This window comes from Polypterus senegalus, chromosome 15 (genome assembly GCF_016835505.1).
Source record: "Polypterus senegalus isolate Bchr_013 chromosome 15, ASM1683550v1, whole genome shotgun sequence".
NCBI lineage: Eukaryota > Metazoa > Chordata > Cladistia > Polypteriformes > Polypteridae > Polypterus > Polypterus senegalus.
The window spans coordinates 29,669,501-29,690,434 of NC_053168.1; the positions used below are offsets into that span (position 1 = coordinate 29,669,501).

The 20,934-nt window shown below is 34.9% G+C and overlaps 1 protein-coding gene across 12 annotated transcripts in view; it reads right to left on the reverse strand.

Moving 5' to 3' along the window:
* LOC120515784 (focal adhesion kinase 1) overlaps positions 1–20,934 on the reverse strand; it is a 191,645-nt gene that overhangs the window by 19,107 nt on the left and 151,604 nt on the right. For all 12 annotated transcript variants that reach the window (XM_039737084.1, XM_039737087.1, XM_039737094.1 and 9 more), the window contains 5 exons: positions 11,632–11,718; positions 10,679–10,819; positions 5,298–5,432; positions 4,222–4,284; positions 3,188–3,227 (listed from right to left, as the gene is read on the reverse strand). In XM_039737084.1, the coding sequence (XP_039593018.1) occupies positions 3,188–3,227; positions 4,222–4,284; positions 5,298–5,432; positions 10,679–10,819; positions 11,632–11,718 (466 nt within the window). The remainder of the gene's footprint in view (positions 1–3,187; positions 3,228–4,221; positions 4,285–5,297; positions 5,433–10,678; positions 10,820–11,631; positions 11,719–20,934) is intronic.

Below are 20,934 nucleotides of genomic sequence, written 5' to 3' on the forward strand. Positions count from 1 at the left end.
ATGAGATTCAGTTCAAGACACAATTTTGGCCACAATACTCAAGAGTTCGTGCTTAGAGATTTTATGCACCTAGATGACCCAATGTCTTTGACTAAGACTCAGTTTCAAAACACAAGTTCAATACAGCACTTCAAGTATTCCAGTACCAGAGGCATTATAGTAAGCCTTACATTATGAAACTTCCACTGTGTTTCAAAGTTTTAAGATACATTATTCTTAACTTTGAAAGTCTCACTCTCAATGTCAAAGGGCTGATTTGTGTTTTCACACAGCTTTAATTTTGATTGCTTGGTTCACAAAACAGCTTTCCCAGAAAAATGTTAAGCTTACTCACTGCTTTTGTCTTTCTTTCAGAAGTGTGTCTTCTGGCCCTTCATTAAATACTTTTGGTTTAATAACATATGGAAAGTGTTAGTTTGTAATAATTGTTTTACATCATTATAAGAGTCTTTAGATTTCTGAAAGTAATGGGTGTGTTTTTTCCAAATAGCTATACCAGCTAACAACAAGATGTACAATTAATTTTTCTGTTACAACTATGGATGTTCCACAGAGTGAGTGGAAAACTGTAGAAGCAACAATGCAGTCTTTAGAAATAATTTTTTCCACTTAAAGCTTTTTCAGGGTGGTGATGCTTTTACTTCTAACATCCAGGTAATTCTTTTTTCTTAGCACTTTCACACAGAAATGTTGGAGAAGAACCCAAACTGCTAAGTCACTTTAGAAATCCATGTACTAAATGAGAATGGATGCATTAAAACTTGCAGCTGAATGCACATGAGAATATTTACAGAAGAATTGCTGATCAAGTACTTCTAATCAAAATCATTACAATTATTGGATGAGGCCAAAGATTTTGTCTAGGATGTTTTTTGATTTTCTAAACAAATAAGCCAAGTGTCAGTTCTTAACTTTTTTATTAATGTTGTATGTTAAATTAATAAAACTGAGGAAATCATTTTTTCCTGCTTCCTTTCCTATTTAATTAGATAAGATGCCTATAAAAATATCCTCAATTCACAACTGTATATAGGTGTATATATCTGAATGTAGAATGGAGTCTTAACAAGCTAATATAACTTTCATACTTCTCAGAAGAAAATAAAAATATTTGCTTTCGGTTAAAATTCTGCCATAGACAGCATGCTTGACGCATTACCTATCAGCCATAAACCCGTTTTTGAAAATGTTCAAGATGACAAATTTAGTGAAATTATTCAGCTGCACTGAGAATTTCTCAATGAATGCATGTTGTCAGAGTAAGAAAGTGCATCAAATGAATTCAATAGAGAACTATTTCAGAAAAATTCTGATTTGAATTTTTCAATTATAATCTTATTATTCTCTAAAGCGGGGGCCTCCAACATGTCGCTCGCATGCGACTAGTCGCACCTTGAGCCTTTCTGAGGCACACGTCTAAAGGTTCCAAAAAGCAGTAAAAGAAAATCTGAAAAGCAGTGGGCTCAAAACCCCTTGTTAATCCAATCAAACATAGAGACATCCCTCCCCCTTTCCAGCACATTATGACTTCTGGGAAATCATCTGTCAATCAACAAATAGACTGTCAAATTTGTCAGTCATGTGTAGGTACAGTAACGTATCCTGACAACACAAGAGAAAAATTTCAAATTAGACCAACAGTGTCGTAATGGAATAAAAAAAAAAAATAGTAAAATGTAAAAAAAATATTTTCATTCGTGCAATCATTTCACAGAATTGAAAATGCAGCGTTGAACACACTTGAAAAAAGTCCACAGCAAATTTTCTCAGCACTTTCCATCAGGTCGCAGACAAAGAACCGAGAAAGTGAAGCAGCTGAAAACGGTGCTAAAATGTCAGCAAACGTTATTCATGAAAAGCATCAAAAAAGTTCCTAACAGCAACAGAGGCTTCATTTAAACTAACCCACATTTTAACAAAGCACAAGAAGCCATTCACTGATGGCAGCATAATAAAAGAGGCAATGATTGTAATGGCAGAAACTTTATTCAGTGACCATAAAAATACAGTAGACCCCCGCGAAGTCGCAGTTCAGAGCTTGCGGCCTCAGTCATTTGCAGATTTTTTCTTAGAACCTAATTAATAATTGTTAGTGGAAACCGCAAATATCCTCTGCAATTTTGTATGGCTTTTTTCGTGGCAATACTGTACTGTAGAGAGAACAAGAAGCAGCTGTACAGAAAACCGCAACTTGGAATGGTGAAAGTAGCCAATAGAATTTGAAACTGCAACTCCCTGCAGTGGCTCGGATTGGTCTTATACTGAGGGTGCTGGGGCTGTTGAGATGAAAGGATGTCAGCACAGCTTTTAAAAAGGGGGCCGGTGACCAAAAGCAAAAAAAAAAAAAAAAGTTTTTGGAATTTGTGTTTCAAGTTTGTTGTCTGTCTGCCTTCTGTTGGGTTACCTGCACTTATTCATTTTGTCCTGGATTATTTCGTGCGTCTGTATTGTCTGCCTGTGTACATGAGGACTGTAAGTGGATTCATGGCCATCCTGCAAAGAAAGGAGCGCTTCTGAACCCGTCTTCACCATTGCAGGAACTACCGATAGGATTGTCTGAACATTCCCATTCAACGTGTGGATCTCTGGACTATCTATTTTCATCCATTGCCATTTTTCATTTTTGCTGTGTGTGTTTCGTTTGTGCTTTGTTGTATTTAATGTGTAATCGCCGTAAGGGGAACAGGGGTGGAATCATTGCTTTCTTATTTCATTTGTTTTCATTACATTCTTTATTTGCTATTTGATTACCGGATTGCTAATAATATGTAATATTCGATCATTTTCCTTAATAAATAAATGACCAAGTATAATATTTTTGTCTCATTTGTTTAACTGGTTTCTCTTTACCTACTTTTAGGACTTGAATGAAAATCTAATGATGTTTTAGGTCATATTTATGCAGAAATATAGAAAATTCTAAAGGGTTCACAAATTTTCAAGCACAACTGTAGGTAACACACAAACACTTTCATTTTTTTCAAAGTAGCATTTGAATGAAAAAGGTTGGCGACCCTGACTCTAAAGGAATACATATTTTAGTGCATACTGCATAATACAAATTTACAGTAGGTATAACAAATATGCATATTTTGTCGGTATACCTATAAGGTTTACTATGTATGAGTTGTCAGTACTGGTACAATAGAATTATCAAGTGATTATCTGCTTACTACACAGAAGTTACCTGGTTTGCCTACAGGCTGATATATATGATGATTTCCTGTCTGCAAAAGAAAAGAGAAATTATAAAACAGTATTAGTTGTTTTCTTTTTGCTCTTAAATACATACAGCATTAAGGTAAACATGCAGTATATTAATACTGCAAACAAGTAACAAATTGAAAAATCTAAAATATACCGTAAAAATGTTATGTTTTTTGGCAAAATCAGTTAAAAGAAAGATTTAATGTTTAGTATTAAACAGTGAACACACAATGATTTACAAAAATTCTACATCTGGGGTGTGTAACACTAGTACACCTGTGATTTCTGATTTCTTAAGAACCAGTTTCTACATTTTAAGTTAAATATTCTGTGGATCAAAATAAGTTAGCACCCTGAATCCCCACTAATTTCCAAATTTCATCTGAAACGACATTTTACAATAAATATTCATAGGTGTAAATGGCACAGTGTTAGCACATCATCATATAACCATTGAGGAAATAGATTGTGCACTGAATGTACATGTGTTCTCCCTTCTGCAGAAACTAGTAGGGGAGACAAAAAGGGTACAGCAAAGGCCATATGTGATACAATAAAAAACAACCGATTTTGTTCAGAGAAAAGATGGTGTACGTCCACAAAACTAATGCACTTGTCTTGAAATGCTACACATTTATTTGTGCACAAAAAATATTCAGAACTCTAAGCAATGCTGCTTGCTGTGCAGTTTGAGTAGATGTCAATGAAGTCCTGACCCATTGAAGAGTGATTTCTGTTGGGCAGCTAGATGCCTTATCTTTTTCTCTGTACTGAGCTCATCAGTGGAAGTAAAGTTTATAAAAAGTTGTACTGAAATGAATTACAGCATTCAAAACAAGCAAGAATTAAAATGAGATGGCTAATTTGTACATCTGCAATTATTCAATACAATTGCTGGTGTTTGACATGGAGTATTTTATTTTGTTTGTTTAATAACATATAAAGCTAGAAATAGGAAAATAAACTTTAGCAAAAATAATTACTAATTATCTATCCAACAAATAGGAAACTTACTGGCCCTTGGATACCTCCATCCTCTCGGTCAATACTTCCTCTGGAGTTGCGGGGTTCTGGCTTCTGGCAAAAAGAAAATCATTAAAGAACAAAACGGGCAAAAAAAATTCTTTCAGGCTGGGCTACATAGTAAAGCATGACCGAAAAGAGGTATGGTTTCTTTAAGTTTTAAAATCTATAATTGATATTGATATTTGATATATATCTAGAATTGATTCAGTGGTACTTGAAGTGTTTTAGTAACATGCAAAATATAATTTGCCTCAGATTTATATCTCAGTTACTTTGAAATGTCTATATACTTTTATCTTTAATGCAGTGACAAAGCATGACATTATTACTACAATTCATTCCTGCCAAAACTTTCATCCAATTTCCCTGGATGAGCACTGAGGTATATATTTCAATAAAACAAAGAATACACAAATGTGCATCAATGTAAACATAAGCAAGCAAAAAAGTGGCTGCAATAAATAATAGTAAAAAAATCAACCTAATAAACTCTTTGAATACAAACTCTGTTTCAAAGTTGGAGATAACTACTTAAAATATAATTCAATAATACAAACTGTTTCTAAATTAATTACTACTGTGATTAAAACAATGCACTAAGAATGATCTGTTCCTGGTATCTGACAGACACTGGAGCTTGTTTAATAATTTCAAAACACTAAATCTCTAAACACTACCTCAAAGACAAATTATAAAATTGCTTTCATATTTACATAAATATAATTATAATTAATTCATAGTTTCTTAAATGAAATTACAAATATCAGTCAATTATTGTTTAATTTTATTAACAAATGTTTTATTTGTTTTCAGCATGCCATCTCTATTTAACTGTCTACAGGTTAGTTGTTTACTGCTTTGTGGAGGCTGTTTAAGATTGTTTAGGCTAATAAAATAATCTGTATGAATACAGAAGAAACATTACATTATTAGGTGCAACAGTTCACTTTACGTCAACAATATGACTGTGTTGTTTATTAATAAAAAACAAAAACTGCTTCCCAGTTTCTGTATTTGTAATATTTAATTTTCCACACAAAAACATACAAACAATGATACACTACCAAAAACCGTTCCTCCTGCTCAAGCCAGCGTTGGTCTTCCTCCATTTGTTGCTGTTGAATAAGCAGTCGTTCTTCCATTAAATGAGTAGGAAGTCCCTGCCCCAATCCTCGGAGATCCAAAGGCCCAGAATCCTGCTATTAATTACATAAGAGATTTTGAATGCTTCTTAAAATTAAAGTAATTTTTTGTTGGTATTTAAGGTGTGCAGTATTACTTTAGCTGTCATTTCATATACTCCTACTATACTAAAGTATATACAGTGCCTTTAAAAGGTATAAAAAAAGCTTGTTTTTCATATTGTATTATACAATAGTGAATCAGTTGATTTAATTTGTCTTTTATAACACTAAGAGGTAAATAATCTAATGCTAAAGTGAAAACAAATCTCTGCCAAGTAATCTTGAAATTATTACAATTATATATTAAGTATTTATCCTCTTCAACTTAGTACTTAGCAGATGCACTTTTGGTAGCCATGACAGCCTTGAGTCTGTGTGCACAGGTCTCTATCATCTTTGCACTTCAGGGCCCTCATGTATAATGCCTTGTGTAGAATTCACACTAAAATATGGCATATGGACAAAACTAGAAATGTGTGCACACATAAAAAATTCAGATGCATAACACTGTGCGTAAGCAAAGTTCTACTCACCTTCCCTGTATAAATTCCAATGAACGTGAACGTTAATGCACATGCCTACAGCCCCACCCTGACTCCTCCCAGAATTTTTTCTATTTGAATATGCAAATCAATACAAATCACAAATAGCCCCTTCCATTCAGTGTTTTGTTAAAAGGCAATGGTAAAAAATGAAGACTTTCAGCAAATGCTAAACGAAAGTCCTGCTCAGTGAAGTGAAGGAAAAACTTACTAATTGGTGACTTAAGCAGTGGAATAAGCAACAAAAAACGAAACTGATGGAGTGGGAAAGCGTGGTGGTGGCACTCAAAAGTTCAAGCTCAGAAAGTCACACAGTGCATAAAATATAAAAGTAGTCGTCAGATATCAAAGTCGGTGTGAAAAGGTGAGTCGCAGCCCACCATCTAAGTGTGTCAACACAAATGGAGGAGGTAACAGAATTCCAGGGCTCACATTGTTTTCGACAGTGAGCTTCTACAATTATTGGCTGGACACATATTACGGGAATTTTAACTTCTCTCAGTCTGTGTGTGGGCGAGCAGGATGAGAAGCCACATCTTCATCACATAAGTAATTGTGTTATATGGCTTCATCACACAGATAACAAATTTTCACCAAAGGGGTAATATTAAATATTTTACATTACCGAGAAGCCAGCCATCACATGCAACACAATTTTCAAGTTTTTTCCCACCACTACTATTTCTCAGAATGAATGAATCATGAGTTGAGCCAGGCCATCTTGCCACAATATTGATGAGAGGCATTTTCACAACACGGATAATTTTCACATTATAGAGTTGAAATGCTTTCTAGTCACATAAGTAAATTCATTCTCTGAAGATGCCTTTACAGCAATGTACATGCATTTGACTGCTGTGAATACATTTGGAAAACCAAAAGTTGTTGTGAATTACAGTTTAATGTTTGTCTATTCAACTACAGTGTAGGAAATTTTATATATCTGGATGACAAGCACATAGATAACACCATTTAATACAGCTGGCATGACGTGACTCAGTGATGATTGAGAAATTACTCGACTGGTCATGCAGTTCACATTGAAAAGCTCCTGTGGCTAAAAACCAGAGGGTGGACAGAACTTCCAAAGGAACAGGTACAGCATCTTTAAAATCTTTAAAGTGTGCCTTTGTAAAGCTGGCTCCAGTTCAGCACAGTTTCAAGAGGATAGCTTTTGGAAATCTACACTGACTTAGAAGCCAGTCATTAACATGGAACAAGAAACCCATATGATCTCTAAATCTATGCTCTCTTCTAATTCTTCCATCTGTGACGTCTTCTAACAACGTTAAAGCACCCATTGTAGTTGGGAATAGTTTGGCCACTCCGTGCACCATTATATTGTTTCAGAGTGATTACAATCAAGTGCCTTAAATTTGAAAACAATATGCAATTGATTTCGGTGTATTTGATAAAGTCCACAACATGGATGCGGATCTAAAAAAGAAATGGCAGCCATACAGAAAGAGTAGCCCTAATTTGACGCTGGGGGCCACCCATTTATAAAACTCAGCAGAAATGTGTGTACACATGGTGTGATGCTGCTGTGAAAATGTGCGCAGCGAAACACCAAGTTCAGTTTTTATAAATCTTGTTGTGACCGTTAAAAACAGGTGTATATAATTTTCCCCAGTTCTGCTCTGCAAAATCATTCAAGCTCTGCAAGGTTGTATGACAATCATGAGTAAAGAACCTTTTTCAGGTTCAGCCACAAATGAGAAATTGGATTGAGATCTGAAGCTAGACTTTCCCACTGTAGGACATTAGATTTATGGGAGAGTGGCTAAGAGAAAGCCGCTCTCCCATAAAGCTACAACTGGTGAAGTACTAATGTATCAGTTGAATGCACAGTCTCTCCAATCTCAGCCATTGTAACTTGTGACTTCTTCTGAGGTTATCATAGGTCTCTTGGGGGTCCTCCCTCACTAGATTAGCGTGTTGAACAATCACTAAGTTTTTATGGATAGCCTACTCTAGGCTGACTTACAGTTGTGCCATACTCTTTCTATTTCTTAATGATTAATTTAACTGGATTCTAAGAGATATTCAGTGACTCAAGACATTTTCTTGTCTCCATCACCTTCATATAACATAGCTTGGAGTGTTCTTTTGTCTTCATTGTGTAGGTTTCGCCATGACATGGAATCGCCAGCAAATGAACCTTCCACATACATGTGCATTTCTACCACAATCAACTGAAACCCCTCGACTACAAACAGGTGATCTCCGTTTAACTAATTAGGTTGTTTCTAAAACCAATTGGCTGCAACAGTGATGACTTGGTTGTGTCATATTAAAGTGGGTGAATACATATGTGATAAATTTTGTTTTAATTTGTAATTCAGTGTCAAAAAAGCCAAACTAAATCAATCACGATTTAATACTGTAGAACAATAAAATGCAAAAAAAATTCCAGCAGAATGCACCGTATTATGTTGTATTTCAAGTGCAATACATACTGAGGTTTTACATGGTCATATGGTTTCCAATCAAAATTCTCACTAGTGGCTACCATGATGATGATTTACTTGTGCTTTCAATTTAGATCTGCAAACAAAATGTTTAATAAATACTGATTTATTTCATAGATAAACTGCATGGGAAATTTTTAAGTGGTCTGTGTCTACTAAAATGCTTTTTATTTAGAAGGTGGCTACATTTCAACATCATTCAAGATGAAGCAGATAAACCATTCTTTCAAAAGGCCAAGCTGTAAATGGACAGGTCCTTGAATTATGAACACGGGCATGCAAACATTTTACTCTTCCATTCATTCATTTAATTCGCTTAAAGTATATTCTCAATTGCTATACAGCTTCTGTTCTGAAGTACACTTTCAAAATAGATACCACAACCTGAAGGGAAAGGCATATTATGGGGGACATTCGATAGTCTTTGGAAAGGATAAATGTACCTTCAACAGATCTGGAGCTTAACATATTTCTCCAGTTCAGACAAAATATTCTTTTGTTTATGCTGGAGCACAAATGCAAACTCTTGTACTAGATGATCTGTCATCCAGTTTTATTACCCAAATGTATGTCAATGCATGGGTTACAGGGATGCCAAAGTTAACTATTTTTTTGAAGATTCTGCATTTCAGCAGAAATGGCTGACAAGGTTAATTGAGTATGCAAGAAAAAAAAAACTTTTTAAATCTTTTTTCTGAGAAAGTATTTTTTTAGCTGAGGAAATTGGCTGCTTCCTGTCTAAAAACAGAAAGCTAGAATGCATATGTTTTAGATAAACTGATGCACATGTTTTATGCAGATTTGCTTAACAGCACATATAAATAATTTAAACACACATAAAAATGTTCAATCTACTGTATATCAAGAATTAATGGAAAAATTTTGAAGGAAAAACAACTCCTTGTTACTACTTACAGTATATCCACCTCTCTAGATCTTTGAACATGTCAAGGTTTCCCTCACCAGTCTCATCTAAATATGGTTTTCTTATGATTAAATGTATCAATATTTGATTTTTGCACTGAAAATCTCTGAGGGTTATAAAATATATTTTAGCTATTTATATCTACTACAAAACATTTTTTCCATTGTGGTGCAATACATGAAACCATAGTATAAAATTCAACAAGACTGGGGTTAAAGAAGCTTTTTACAATAATAATGGGCAGGTATACACCACTTAACTAACACATATGGTTATGATCAGGCAGTTGGTTGTAAAGTGATTTTGGTCACTAAGCTGACACACATAGATCAGTGAAATATAGTTCTTCACTAGTGAAGTTTGTTCAGGTTTTCAACAAATTCTTTAGCTGTCTTTACACCTGCACCGGCAGCTTCACCTCTCACTTTTACATTGTGCAGTTGTAAATGCTTCTTATAGGGCTTGAACTATCCTGACCCAGCAGTAAACTGAAAAATTATATTCTGGTCCTGCATTTTCTTTTAACATTTCAAATAGACTCCACGCCTTTGCTGTTATTGTCCTTGTGCTGAGGGGGATTCATTTCTTTGTTTAGTGCTCTACTCAGTTCATAAGCAACTTTTCTATATCTGAAATGGGTCTGTTTCACTGCTTTGTTAATCTGGTTAATAGGATTATAAGGCATGATTTAAACAGCAAAAAATTCTGAGAAGAGACAGTCTGTGATTGTCTTACTACATAACACACCCACTATAAGACATAGCTATTTAATAATCATTATTCCTCAGTAAGTTAACCCACCTATAACCACAAACTTAACCATAGTGAAAGTTTGCTTTATGAGAGTGAGGCACAAGTTATGCCTTGAAATGATATTGGGAGGAGAAAGACACATGACTGGGAGTGTCACATTACATGAGTGAGATTTAATGCAGAGTATGCTAAATGTCATAAGATGTATATCATTCCATTGGCTCAATAATGGAGCAGAGTTCTGGAGGTCTGCAGCTAGACCCTATTGCGTTAATTTATATACTGTCAACCACATGATATGTAGGTCACTATGCAGCCATTCACATGACTGCTATGGGATGTTATATGATCCAGTCTATGGTTTGGTCCATGTAAGCTCTGTTGTTAAGATGTGAAGCTATTAACCTGAAGGCTGTTAAGTGATGCATAACGGTATACAGTTTTATGGTCTATCAGGAAATTATTATTCCCCTTTTTGTACAGATATCAAGTTATCAATGCATTTATATGTGCAGCATATATATATATATATATATATATATATATATATATATATATATATATATTTACCTCCATGTTTGATGGCCACACTGAGTGGTCCTGAGGTCTGTGATGATTCCATGAATCTTGTGTTTCAAGCACTGAAGCTTGTGGAGGATACACTCCAGCAGACACTGTAGACAAACCATGAGAGCCAGTATATCCAGATACCTATATTTAAATTAATAAAAGTTAGTATATAAAGCTTTTACCTTAAACAGTTTAATCATCACTGTCTATTTCAATCTACTATAATTTCAGCTCACTGGTAATCTTAATTTTTATTAAACTTTTGTTTTTACAAAAACTGTGTGTAGAGGATGTCAAAGAAAACTGCTAAAGAGAAACTAAAAAGGCTGCAGTTCAACGAACATCTGGCAAAATGGTATTTAACATCAAGGTAATTAGGTAAGAAATATTTCAATATATTCTCCAAGGACCAGGATATATTCATTTGGGTTAAAAATAAATGCCTAGTACTTTTAATAAAATTTTAGCTTCCTTGTGAACACTGTGGAACTCAAAAACATTAATTTCCTCCCAGAGGAAAATAGCTTTATCAATATTTTGTGTTTGTAAAGATGAAGACATATTCAATAACCAAGAAACTGAAAAGCAGGCTAAGCATTAAAACAGAAGCACTGCTGGTACTTTTGGTAAGCACACAGATGTACCGAATAGCTATGTAGAATAGTTCATTAAAACAACAACTTAGCAAGAAACAAAAATGGCACTAAAGCCAAAGAAAGGCTAATGCAATCAACTAAACTTACACAGAAATTAGGATTTACTGTACTTTAAAAAAAAACAAAAAAAAACACAAACGTTATTCTAATCTTTTAATGCAAAATTTAGCCATATTTGTTATTCAACTACAAGCAGAGTGGAATTCAAACTAAATCTTACTAATCTTAGTTCAGCTCTGTTGCCTTACTACCTAATCAATTAACATTTTGCAATTCCTCTCAACTTTTTTTTTTTACCTGGTAATGATTGTGCTGTAGAACATGTTGAGGGCTTGGGTAAAATCCTTCACTTGATCTTGGACTTGGGTATCCTGGTCTACTTGGCTATGAATTAGAAGAGAACAATGTAAAATAAGGAAAACAGTAATGATCAGCTTTGTTTTATAACTCACTGTTAGTATAACACAGATGACTTAAAGTAAAACATATTAAAACAGAAAGTTGAAAAACATGCTGTTTTTGCATGCTTTTACAGTGTTAGCTTTTACATTGTGAAGGTGAGGAGATTTTTATATTTTTTTTTTGGCATAGGCCTTGTTAACATCATGTATCCAGGTTATAGCTTTAGTCTTGATCAGCTTAATATCATTTTTTTTTACCCAGTACAATTGTTTTGAAAATAACCTACAATAGACACCGTCTTACACACTGTTACAACAATGTCCAAATCTCTCTCCTAAAGATGCTCTCCTCCACCTAAAATCACTGCAGGCAAAAGCTGCATCATACTATTCTCATAATTTAACAAAACAAATATTCACAATTTTTTCATAGCAAGCCACAGAACCTCCACATTCCTTTCCAGGTTGATCCTATCAGGTAATTGGGGGTGGGGTGGGGTGGTCACCCAGCTACCAAGCACTTACCAGTGTGCAATATCCCCAGACCTGGTTACAGTAAGTGGGTGCTGGTGCCCCTGTTATGGATAAATTTCAACTAGATTTGTTGAGCACCACCATTACAGTAAAATTTTATAGAAGGAATTTCAGAAAAATTGGTGGTGATGTGATGGTTAATATGTTTTGTCAATATTGCATGAAATGTTGGAGGAGTTCCATGAAATTGACCGAAAAGCTTGAACAAAATGACTTGTACCATTTACCAAGTGACCACACTTCCTTAGTCTATCTATGAAAACATAACCTGGGTTACTGGTGCAGATATACTGGCCAATATCAAAAATCACAGATTCAGGAGAAACAATAACGGAGTCTACATTTCTTACAAAACAGTGGTATTTCAGTTTAACAGTGTTTGTGGACTTAGTGAAGGCTGATGATCATGTTATGTTTTGAGAGACAACGAAAGAGTTGTACCTGTATATTTGGCATGAAATTAGACTTGAATAATATAGGAACAGAACACCACCAAAGGCACATTTTATCTCTTCTGTTCTTAATTTTATGAGCAATATATCAAGTTGTTGCCAAGGCAAATAAAGTATCCAGTTTATAGACCAGATAGTTGCATTTTTTCTTTCTCCAAATAATTTTGTTCTTTATAGCCACAATTGACTGTGACCTCTGGCTTATACTTCATCCATGTGTCAAGTGTGACACAGCTAAGACAAGAAATCAGCATCTCTAAAACAGACTATGACACAGCTAAGACCAGAAATCAGAATTACTAAACCTGAGATCTTGGGCCTTTCATAGCAGAGAACATGCCCAAGAGTTATTGGTTTAAGTACTTTAGAAACATATACAAGTGGGAATAAAGAAAAACATGAGGCTGGCCATTTATTGTACCAACAGCAGCTCTGCAGGTGCTATACTGGATCGTGTTAAAAAAGCAGTAATCATACTGTGTAAAGTATGACAGAGTTGGGTTAAGAATTACCAGTTCTGAATCTACAATCATGATGTTCTCCATGTAATGAGTGGCTTGCTCCTGAACAGTGGTACTCAACCTCTGATACCACCTATTGATTGCATATGAAGATTTACTGGGTGATACAAAAGTTAACACAGAAAAAGCAGGGAATGGCAGTGACAGTGGGGGAGAGAGACAGAGATACTACCGCACAGGACCTTATTGTCAATGTGGGGTGGCAGGCACCTATTGTTTAAAAATCCTGCATGGTTTAACTTAAAATGAGTGGAAAAGTCTCACTACGGCTTCAAGGCAAAATAAAAAAGGCTTTTATTATTGCCTCTTTTATGCAATAACTGAGATAGTTATGAAATAAAAATAAACAATATGTACATGCTTCGAGAGTGAATGTTGAGACCAACTGGCTATTAAATGAGTGAGCTGAGTATGTTGCAGGATTATTTGCATCTTAATATAGTGCCATACACTGCCTAATTAAAAGAATCTGAGCTTTTCAATTATACTCAAGATTGTTATGAACATGGTTACAGCTGTCCGTTTTCTAATTGGCAAATCCAGCTCAATGGAATTTGATGTCAATCCCAGTTGCACTGGGCAAAAGACAGGATTCAACCTTTGATGGGATGCCAGGTTGTACACTGTACATCAGACAACACATCGTTCCAATATAAAAGCGTAGTTAGTGTTTCTACATCTACATATGAGCTAATGTTGTCAGTAATATGACATGCTAAGATTTAACGGAAGCGTATTGCAGTTGGGAGTCAGAAGTTCTCATACTGTACACTTAGGGTGAATTCTTTAAAACTTGCTTCATAAGCCCTCCACAGCTTTTATACTAACAAACTATAAATTTGGCATATTGTTTAAAACTTCTACTTTGTACAGGGCAAAAGTCATTTTTTTCAACAATGTTCATAGACTGAGCACTTCACCTTTTACTGACTGTATAACAATTCCGGTGGGTCACAAGTTTACATATGCTTTGTTAACCGTGCCTTTAAACAGCTTTGAAAATTACAGAAAATTATGTCAACACTTTAAACAGTTAGACAACTAGCTTCTGACAGCCAATTAGCTTTAATGGAGTGAACATGTGGATGGATTTATGTTAAGGCCTACCATCAAAAAACACTGCTTCTTTGCTTGACATAATGGGAAAATCAAAACAAATCAGCCAAGACCTCAGAAAAAAAATGCAGACCACCACAAATCTGATTCATCCTTGGGAACAATTTCCAAACACCTGAAGGTTCCACGTTCATCTGTACAAACAATAATATGCAAGCATAAACATGGGACCACACAGCCATCAAACCGCTCAGGAAGGAGATGCAATCCTTCTAGCGAAGAACGTACTTTGGCACAGCAAGTAGACATGTATCACTTTCCACAGTAAAAGTCCTATGCTGACATAATCTAAAAGGCTACTCAGCAAGGAAGAAGCCACAGCTCCAAAGCTGTCATAAAAATGCCAGACTGCACTTTGCAGTGGCACATGGGGACGAAGATCTTACCTTCTGGAGAAATGTCCTCTGGTCTGATGAATCCAAGATCAAACCATTTGGCCATAATGACCATTGTTATGTTTGGAGGAAAAAGAGCGAGGCTTGCAAGCCACAAAACACCATAAGAACTGTTAAGCATGGTGGGGTGGAAGCATCATGTTGATGGGATGTTTTGTTGCAAGAGGGATTGGTGCACTTCACAAAATAGATGGCACATGAAGGAAAATTATGTAGATATAGTGCTGCAACATCTCAAGACATCAGCAAGGAAGTTGTAGCACAGTTCGAAATGGGTCTTCCAGATGGACAATGAACCCCAAGCATACCTCCAAAGTGGTGGCAAAATTGCTTAAGGACAACAAGGTCAAGATATTGAAGTGGCCATAACAAAGCCCTGTCCTCGGTCCGACTGAAAACCTATGGGTAGAACTGAAAAAGTGTGTTTGAGCAAGGAGGCCTACGAACATGTCCCATTACACCATTTCTGTCTGGAGGAACAGGACAAAATTCTAGCAACTTGTTGTAAGAAGTTTATGGAAGGCTACACAGAACATTTGGCTCATGTTAAACAATTTAAAGGCAATGATACCAATACTAACAAAGTGTATGTAAACTTGTGACATAATGGAATAGTGATATAGTCAATAAAAAGTGAAATGCTCTCTGAGAAAAACTGGTTTAGGTGCATGTGTGATGTGTGTGACTAGCTATAGGGCCACATTCAGGGCTGCTTCCTGCCTTGTGCCCAGTTCTGCCAGTTAAAGTATTGTCCCCATTCCCGAAATCCTGCATTAGAAGAAGCTGGTATGGAAATGTACTTATGTACTTTATGTATTCCAGGTGTCAAATGCAAGGAAAATGCATCAATCAGTCAATCAAATATATAAATGCACCAAATGTCTGTGGGGCAACTGCAACACAAGGCAGGGGAAGGTGTTTGAGTTGCAGAACAAAAACATTAATTCTTGTACAAGATGTAAGGCTTCTCTGGATCAAGTGACACATTAAAAGGTCTGCCATAAAAAATAATTTAAAAAGTTAAGGTTTAGAATAGAACACAATTATACGTACATAGTTGCAAACTATTACTTCAGAGTGATACAGAGACAGTGTGTTTGTGTGTATATATACAGTATATTTATTAAAAAAATATATATGTATGTGTTTGAGTGAAATCTCTAAATCAACTATTTTTTTGTTTAATTGAGTGCATTTTTTAAAACTTTGAAGTGTTATAATTACTACTCTTGAGCCATTTTCTCCTTACATAAGCAGAATATATGTTTATTTTGTGTATGCATAAAAGGTTAAAAATTAATTGAAAAGGCTGCTGTAGGTAAGAAAAATTGAAAGACTTACACATACACAAAACTTTAGTTATACATTTCTAATAGAATACTTTTGGGTTGATAAAAGAATGTTGCCTTTAGTTTTATCTAATAACATTTTAATATTTAACAATTTAAGACCGAAATTAAACTGTGGTACTTCAGAACATTCAGATTCCTAGGAGTGGTTCACCAAGACAAAAGACTAAGAACTCGTGGTATAGTTCATAATTTAGGAAATAAAAATAAAAAAGGGTCTTCATTCTCATTGTTAAAAATGATGATAGGTTTTAAGTAGTGACCTAAGAAATGAACTTGCATGTACAAGAAGCACAAATCAAGTTCCTGTGCAGAGTGTCTGGGCTCATTCTTTGATGATGGGCAAACAGCACATCCATCTAGAAGGACTTTGGCTACACCAATCAGAAATGGGCAATGGTAGTTTAAGCATATAGACAGGATATCGCTTGGTTGTTTGCAAAAGAAGCTGCTCTAGTCATGGGAGTCTGGGGATGAGATCCTTGATAAACTGGTGGGATTTTATCTTGTAACTGAAAGAGTCTTACTAAAAACTATGTAGCCATCAGGACTTTTAAGGAAAAACATAACTTAAAGATAGATTAACCTCTTGATCACATATACAGTATATACAATGACTTTTGAAAATGACTCCCACTTTGACCCATAATGAGACTTGCAGTCTGGCCTGGTCTTCTTCCTGCTTTCTGCCCAGAACTACCAACACAGGCGAAATGTTTTAACATCTCTGACTGGATTTAAAGTGTTTCAGAATGTTGTTTTATTGACTTATGATTATCTGTAGAGTTTGTGGCAGTTAAGAGACTATTTCATTGTATTGTTTCCAGTTATCACCCTTTGTTACTATGAATTGAATTAAAAATAGGTAAACATTTAACATTTTGCGTTTGTCTTATATGGCAACTTCACACCTTGAGGCAATTCTTCAGGATGTGACAAAAAAAGTGAACAGCCATAAAATGTTTTATACTTAGTTAACATAGAAATGTGTATTTGTATTGCATGCTTTCAAAACATATGGTTATCAATTTAGTTTAAAACATGCATACTAATACACTCTTCGAGCATTAAAACAGTTATAAAATTATAAGGCACAAAAATCTAACAGACAACAGGCACATACAAACAAGATTCAAAAAAATATGTTTGTGGGAAACAAAATCTATTAAAAATGTATAACATGCAAGATACAACACAGAGACACAAAGCTTTGCAGAAGGGATTAAACTACCAGGATAGAACCCATTACTTTATGAAACATTACAGCTTCTTAATGGCTTTTCATTCATCAAGATGTGTAAACAGGGTAGAGTCATTAATAGAATCTGAATCTCGCAATTGAGTCTAAAACACTGAGTTATTGGGTAATAAAATGACTCTTTATTTTTCCCAGACTGACTATTTGTTTATTCCGGCTAAATATCTGAAATAAATCTCAGAGATTGTATTAACCCCACTGTTTTTCAGAAATGTAATTCTTAAAAAACATTTCCATCTAAATCAATAGTCTCATTTATAAACAGGCTAATGTCCATTAATTGTTTCAGTTCTTATTTTAAATGGTACAAGTACCACTTAAATTTCTACATTTTTCATTAATTTTAGGTAAAAGCCATTCTTTTGCTTTAAATACTAATTTTTTTTTTGGATTACTTAAAACACCTGCCTGGGTTCTTCTCCTCCCTCCAGATACCAATTGTCGATGAAAGTTTGGGTTAAATCTGTCAAAACAAAGAGGAAGGGAGCGATGCGGCCCAGTCCTTGGGCCAGAGGGGCATAATGATGGCCTCCGTCTAGGTCGCACAGGGACCAGTTTTCCAAGAGACCCAATTTCACAGGGCTCTTCAGTTTGAGGAAGCAGGGGAAAAGAGAGCAGATGATGTTGACTTGGTTCTTGAAAGCACAAACAGGGCTGGGAACTGGAGTTTGAGAGTTCAGAGAGACAGACTGAATCCAAGAATGAATCCATACTAATGCTGTATTGCAACGAAGGCTGGCGTGCAGGCTGCAAGACGAGACAGACAGACACACATTCACAACCAAACCAAACAGCAGCAAACAGACAAAACAAATTATAGAAAAGCACATTAATAAGCAAAGTGAGATGCAAAAATGCAAGAATGAATATAATAATCATAGTCAAAACTACAAATTAAATTGCAAGAGCAGCAATGAATGCAAAAATGCTATAAAGACCTCTGGACACTCACATTAAAAACAAATATCCAACTAAACAATCATTTATATTTATAACACCACATAACCTGTATACTAGACATTATAACAACACATATATTTTCTGTTTTATAGTTAATACTTCTCTATTCACAGTTGTTAAATGAGCAAAAGTAAAACATTAGCTTTTTTAAAATTTCACAGAGAAATGTAAACTGCATTAATAGCATATTGTAGACACAAGCCGAGGTGTAAGAATAAAATGACAGAAAAACCAAAGCAATGTGAGAGAACAAAGAAACTCAGCTGTATTACCTGGCTTTGCACAGGAAATTTCCTGACAATGGGCCACGGTTATAGTTAATTGAATATATTACAATGCAAAATGTAATTGAGTATATTTCTATATATGATATTTGTTATTCTTTCATTTATTTATTTTTTAACCAGGGGCTAGAGCTCCTAACTCTGGAATATGCTAAATAAAATTGGCCGTGAGTAAAATATTCCTGCTGCAGATCAATTCTTGTTTTTCTAGTGACTGACCTTGGCTTTTGTTGTAGGTCACTGTAAAACAAAAGTTTTACATGAAGCTGTATTCTTTGGATTCGAAACAGGTAATCAGTAGAAATAATGAGAAAAAAATTTTAGAGGGTTTAGAGCAAAAGAAGTATACACAGAATCATGGTTTACTTGAAGTTATTGCATACAGCATTGACATTTACAGGCTGCATATTTACATGGTATATGCAATTAACTAAATGTTTTAATTGGGGCACACAATTAGGACAAATAATCACTGATGTTTACTGCCTATCACTGCACAGAGAACCTTAATGAAATTGTTAAATGCTAAAGAAGGTAGGAAATAAAAAATGATTAATACTTTTTTTGTTACAATAAAGATAAAAAAATAACATTTATGTCACTGTTTTTAATACCATAAATTACTAATATGCAAATATTTGTATAACAAAATTTAAGTATGAAATATTCCTCCTTTTTACCAACATCAATGTTCCTTTTGAAAAACCAGCTATCAACACCACTCACCATTCAAAAATGTAAAATGTGGGAAAATGTTCAACAAGGGAACGTTAAATTGGGGTTGTGCTGCATGAAGAAAACAAAGTTGCATGTGTAAGTGAAAAGTATATCAAAGTCTTAAATGACAGTAATGCAAGATTACTAATGTAAACATAACCTGATAATTCTGGTAGTAACAATATTAATTAATATATACTGTAGAAGCTGAAGAAGTATTTCAATAGTAATAAATGCACTGTTACATGCCGCTACCAAACTCGGTCCCTGAGCAGCGGCATCCTCATTATTGGGGAAATCTTTGTAATGAAAGACGCACCTATTTAAAGAAGAAGCATTGCACGCATCTGGTTTTTGGCGAATATTCCTCATTAATATGATGAGTCACTATGTTCAAGCATGCTTCCATAGTTCTGCTCAATCACAAATTGGTCATGGCTGCCTAAAGTTCTAGTTGTTTCAGATCCAATTAGATTTTTTTCTGACATGTGAAATATAAAGTGAATACAACCTCATATTGAAAGAACCGCGAGAGGGGACAAGTTTTTACTCTGACTGTTGATCATTTTTTTTTAAAAGCTTTGTTGTACAGTTTTTAATTGGAACCTTGTCTTTCGATAAACAAAACATGATGACTACTATCATCTGATTTAACTTTAACTGTACGCATGTGTTAACAGCATAAACAGATAAATAACGGTTATCTGTGTTGCAGAACTAAAATTTGCTGAATTAGTCCTGTAAGAAGAGTGCACGAAAGCTAAGCAAGCAGCAGTTATGTAGTTGAATTTAAATGGTTATATAAATGTTTGCATGAAGTGGCTTAACAGTTGAAAATAAAATATTTCCAAAATACGGAGAACTCTCTTCATTTAGGTACTTAAATACCTATAAAATGGCAGATGATCAAGTTTAAAACATTACTTATATGCAATCATTGTTCAGAAAGCTGATGCAAGAAGAAATATATTCAGACTTTTAAAAGATACTGTCTGGGATCACACTCCTAAAAATATGTTTACCACTTGGCACATAGTAATGGGAGTGCCAAAGTGCAGCTATCCTATGTGCTATATGGAAGTAATACATAAAGAGTGTGGTGCATGGAGCTGCAAATTTAATTGTTGTAACACTACTTTTGTGGATTCCTTATTAGAAATTCAACTGTTGATGTCTATGCCTTAGGTCACTCTCAATCCGATTGCTGAGGCATGGACAATGCTGTGGAATAGACAAAGGTGAGAGAAGGTAGAGATCTAAGAAAGATGGTAGTTAACAGCAAAAAGCAGAGCTTGCTAACCATGGAGCTTTACTTCTTCCTTGAACATCACTCAACTTTAACTTTTCATTTAAACACTATGATCACATCTATTTTTTTTCCTGTCCAGGACACTGTCCCCTCTTCAGTTACCCGTTCACCCTATTGGTGAGAGGTGCTATTCACATGACCTGTCAATCACATCTGCTGCATTCCTTCATTTGCATAAAGCATACTTCTCTGCCCAGGGCTGAGCACGCAAGTTAGCATACTATTGATAAACACAGACAGAAAAAATCCCAACACATTTTCAATCAAATCCATCAAGGATTTTTTGACATTTTCAGTTACCATC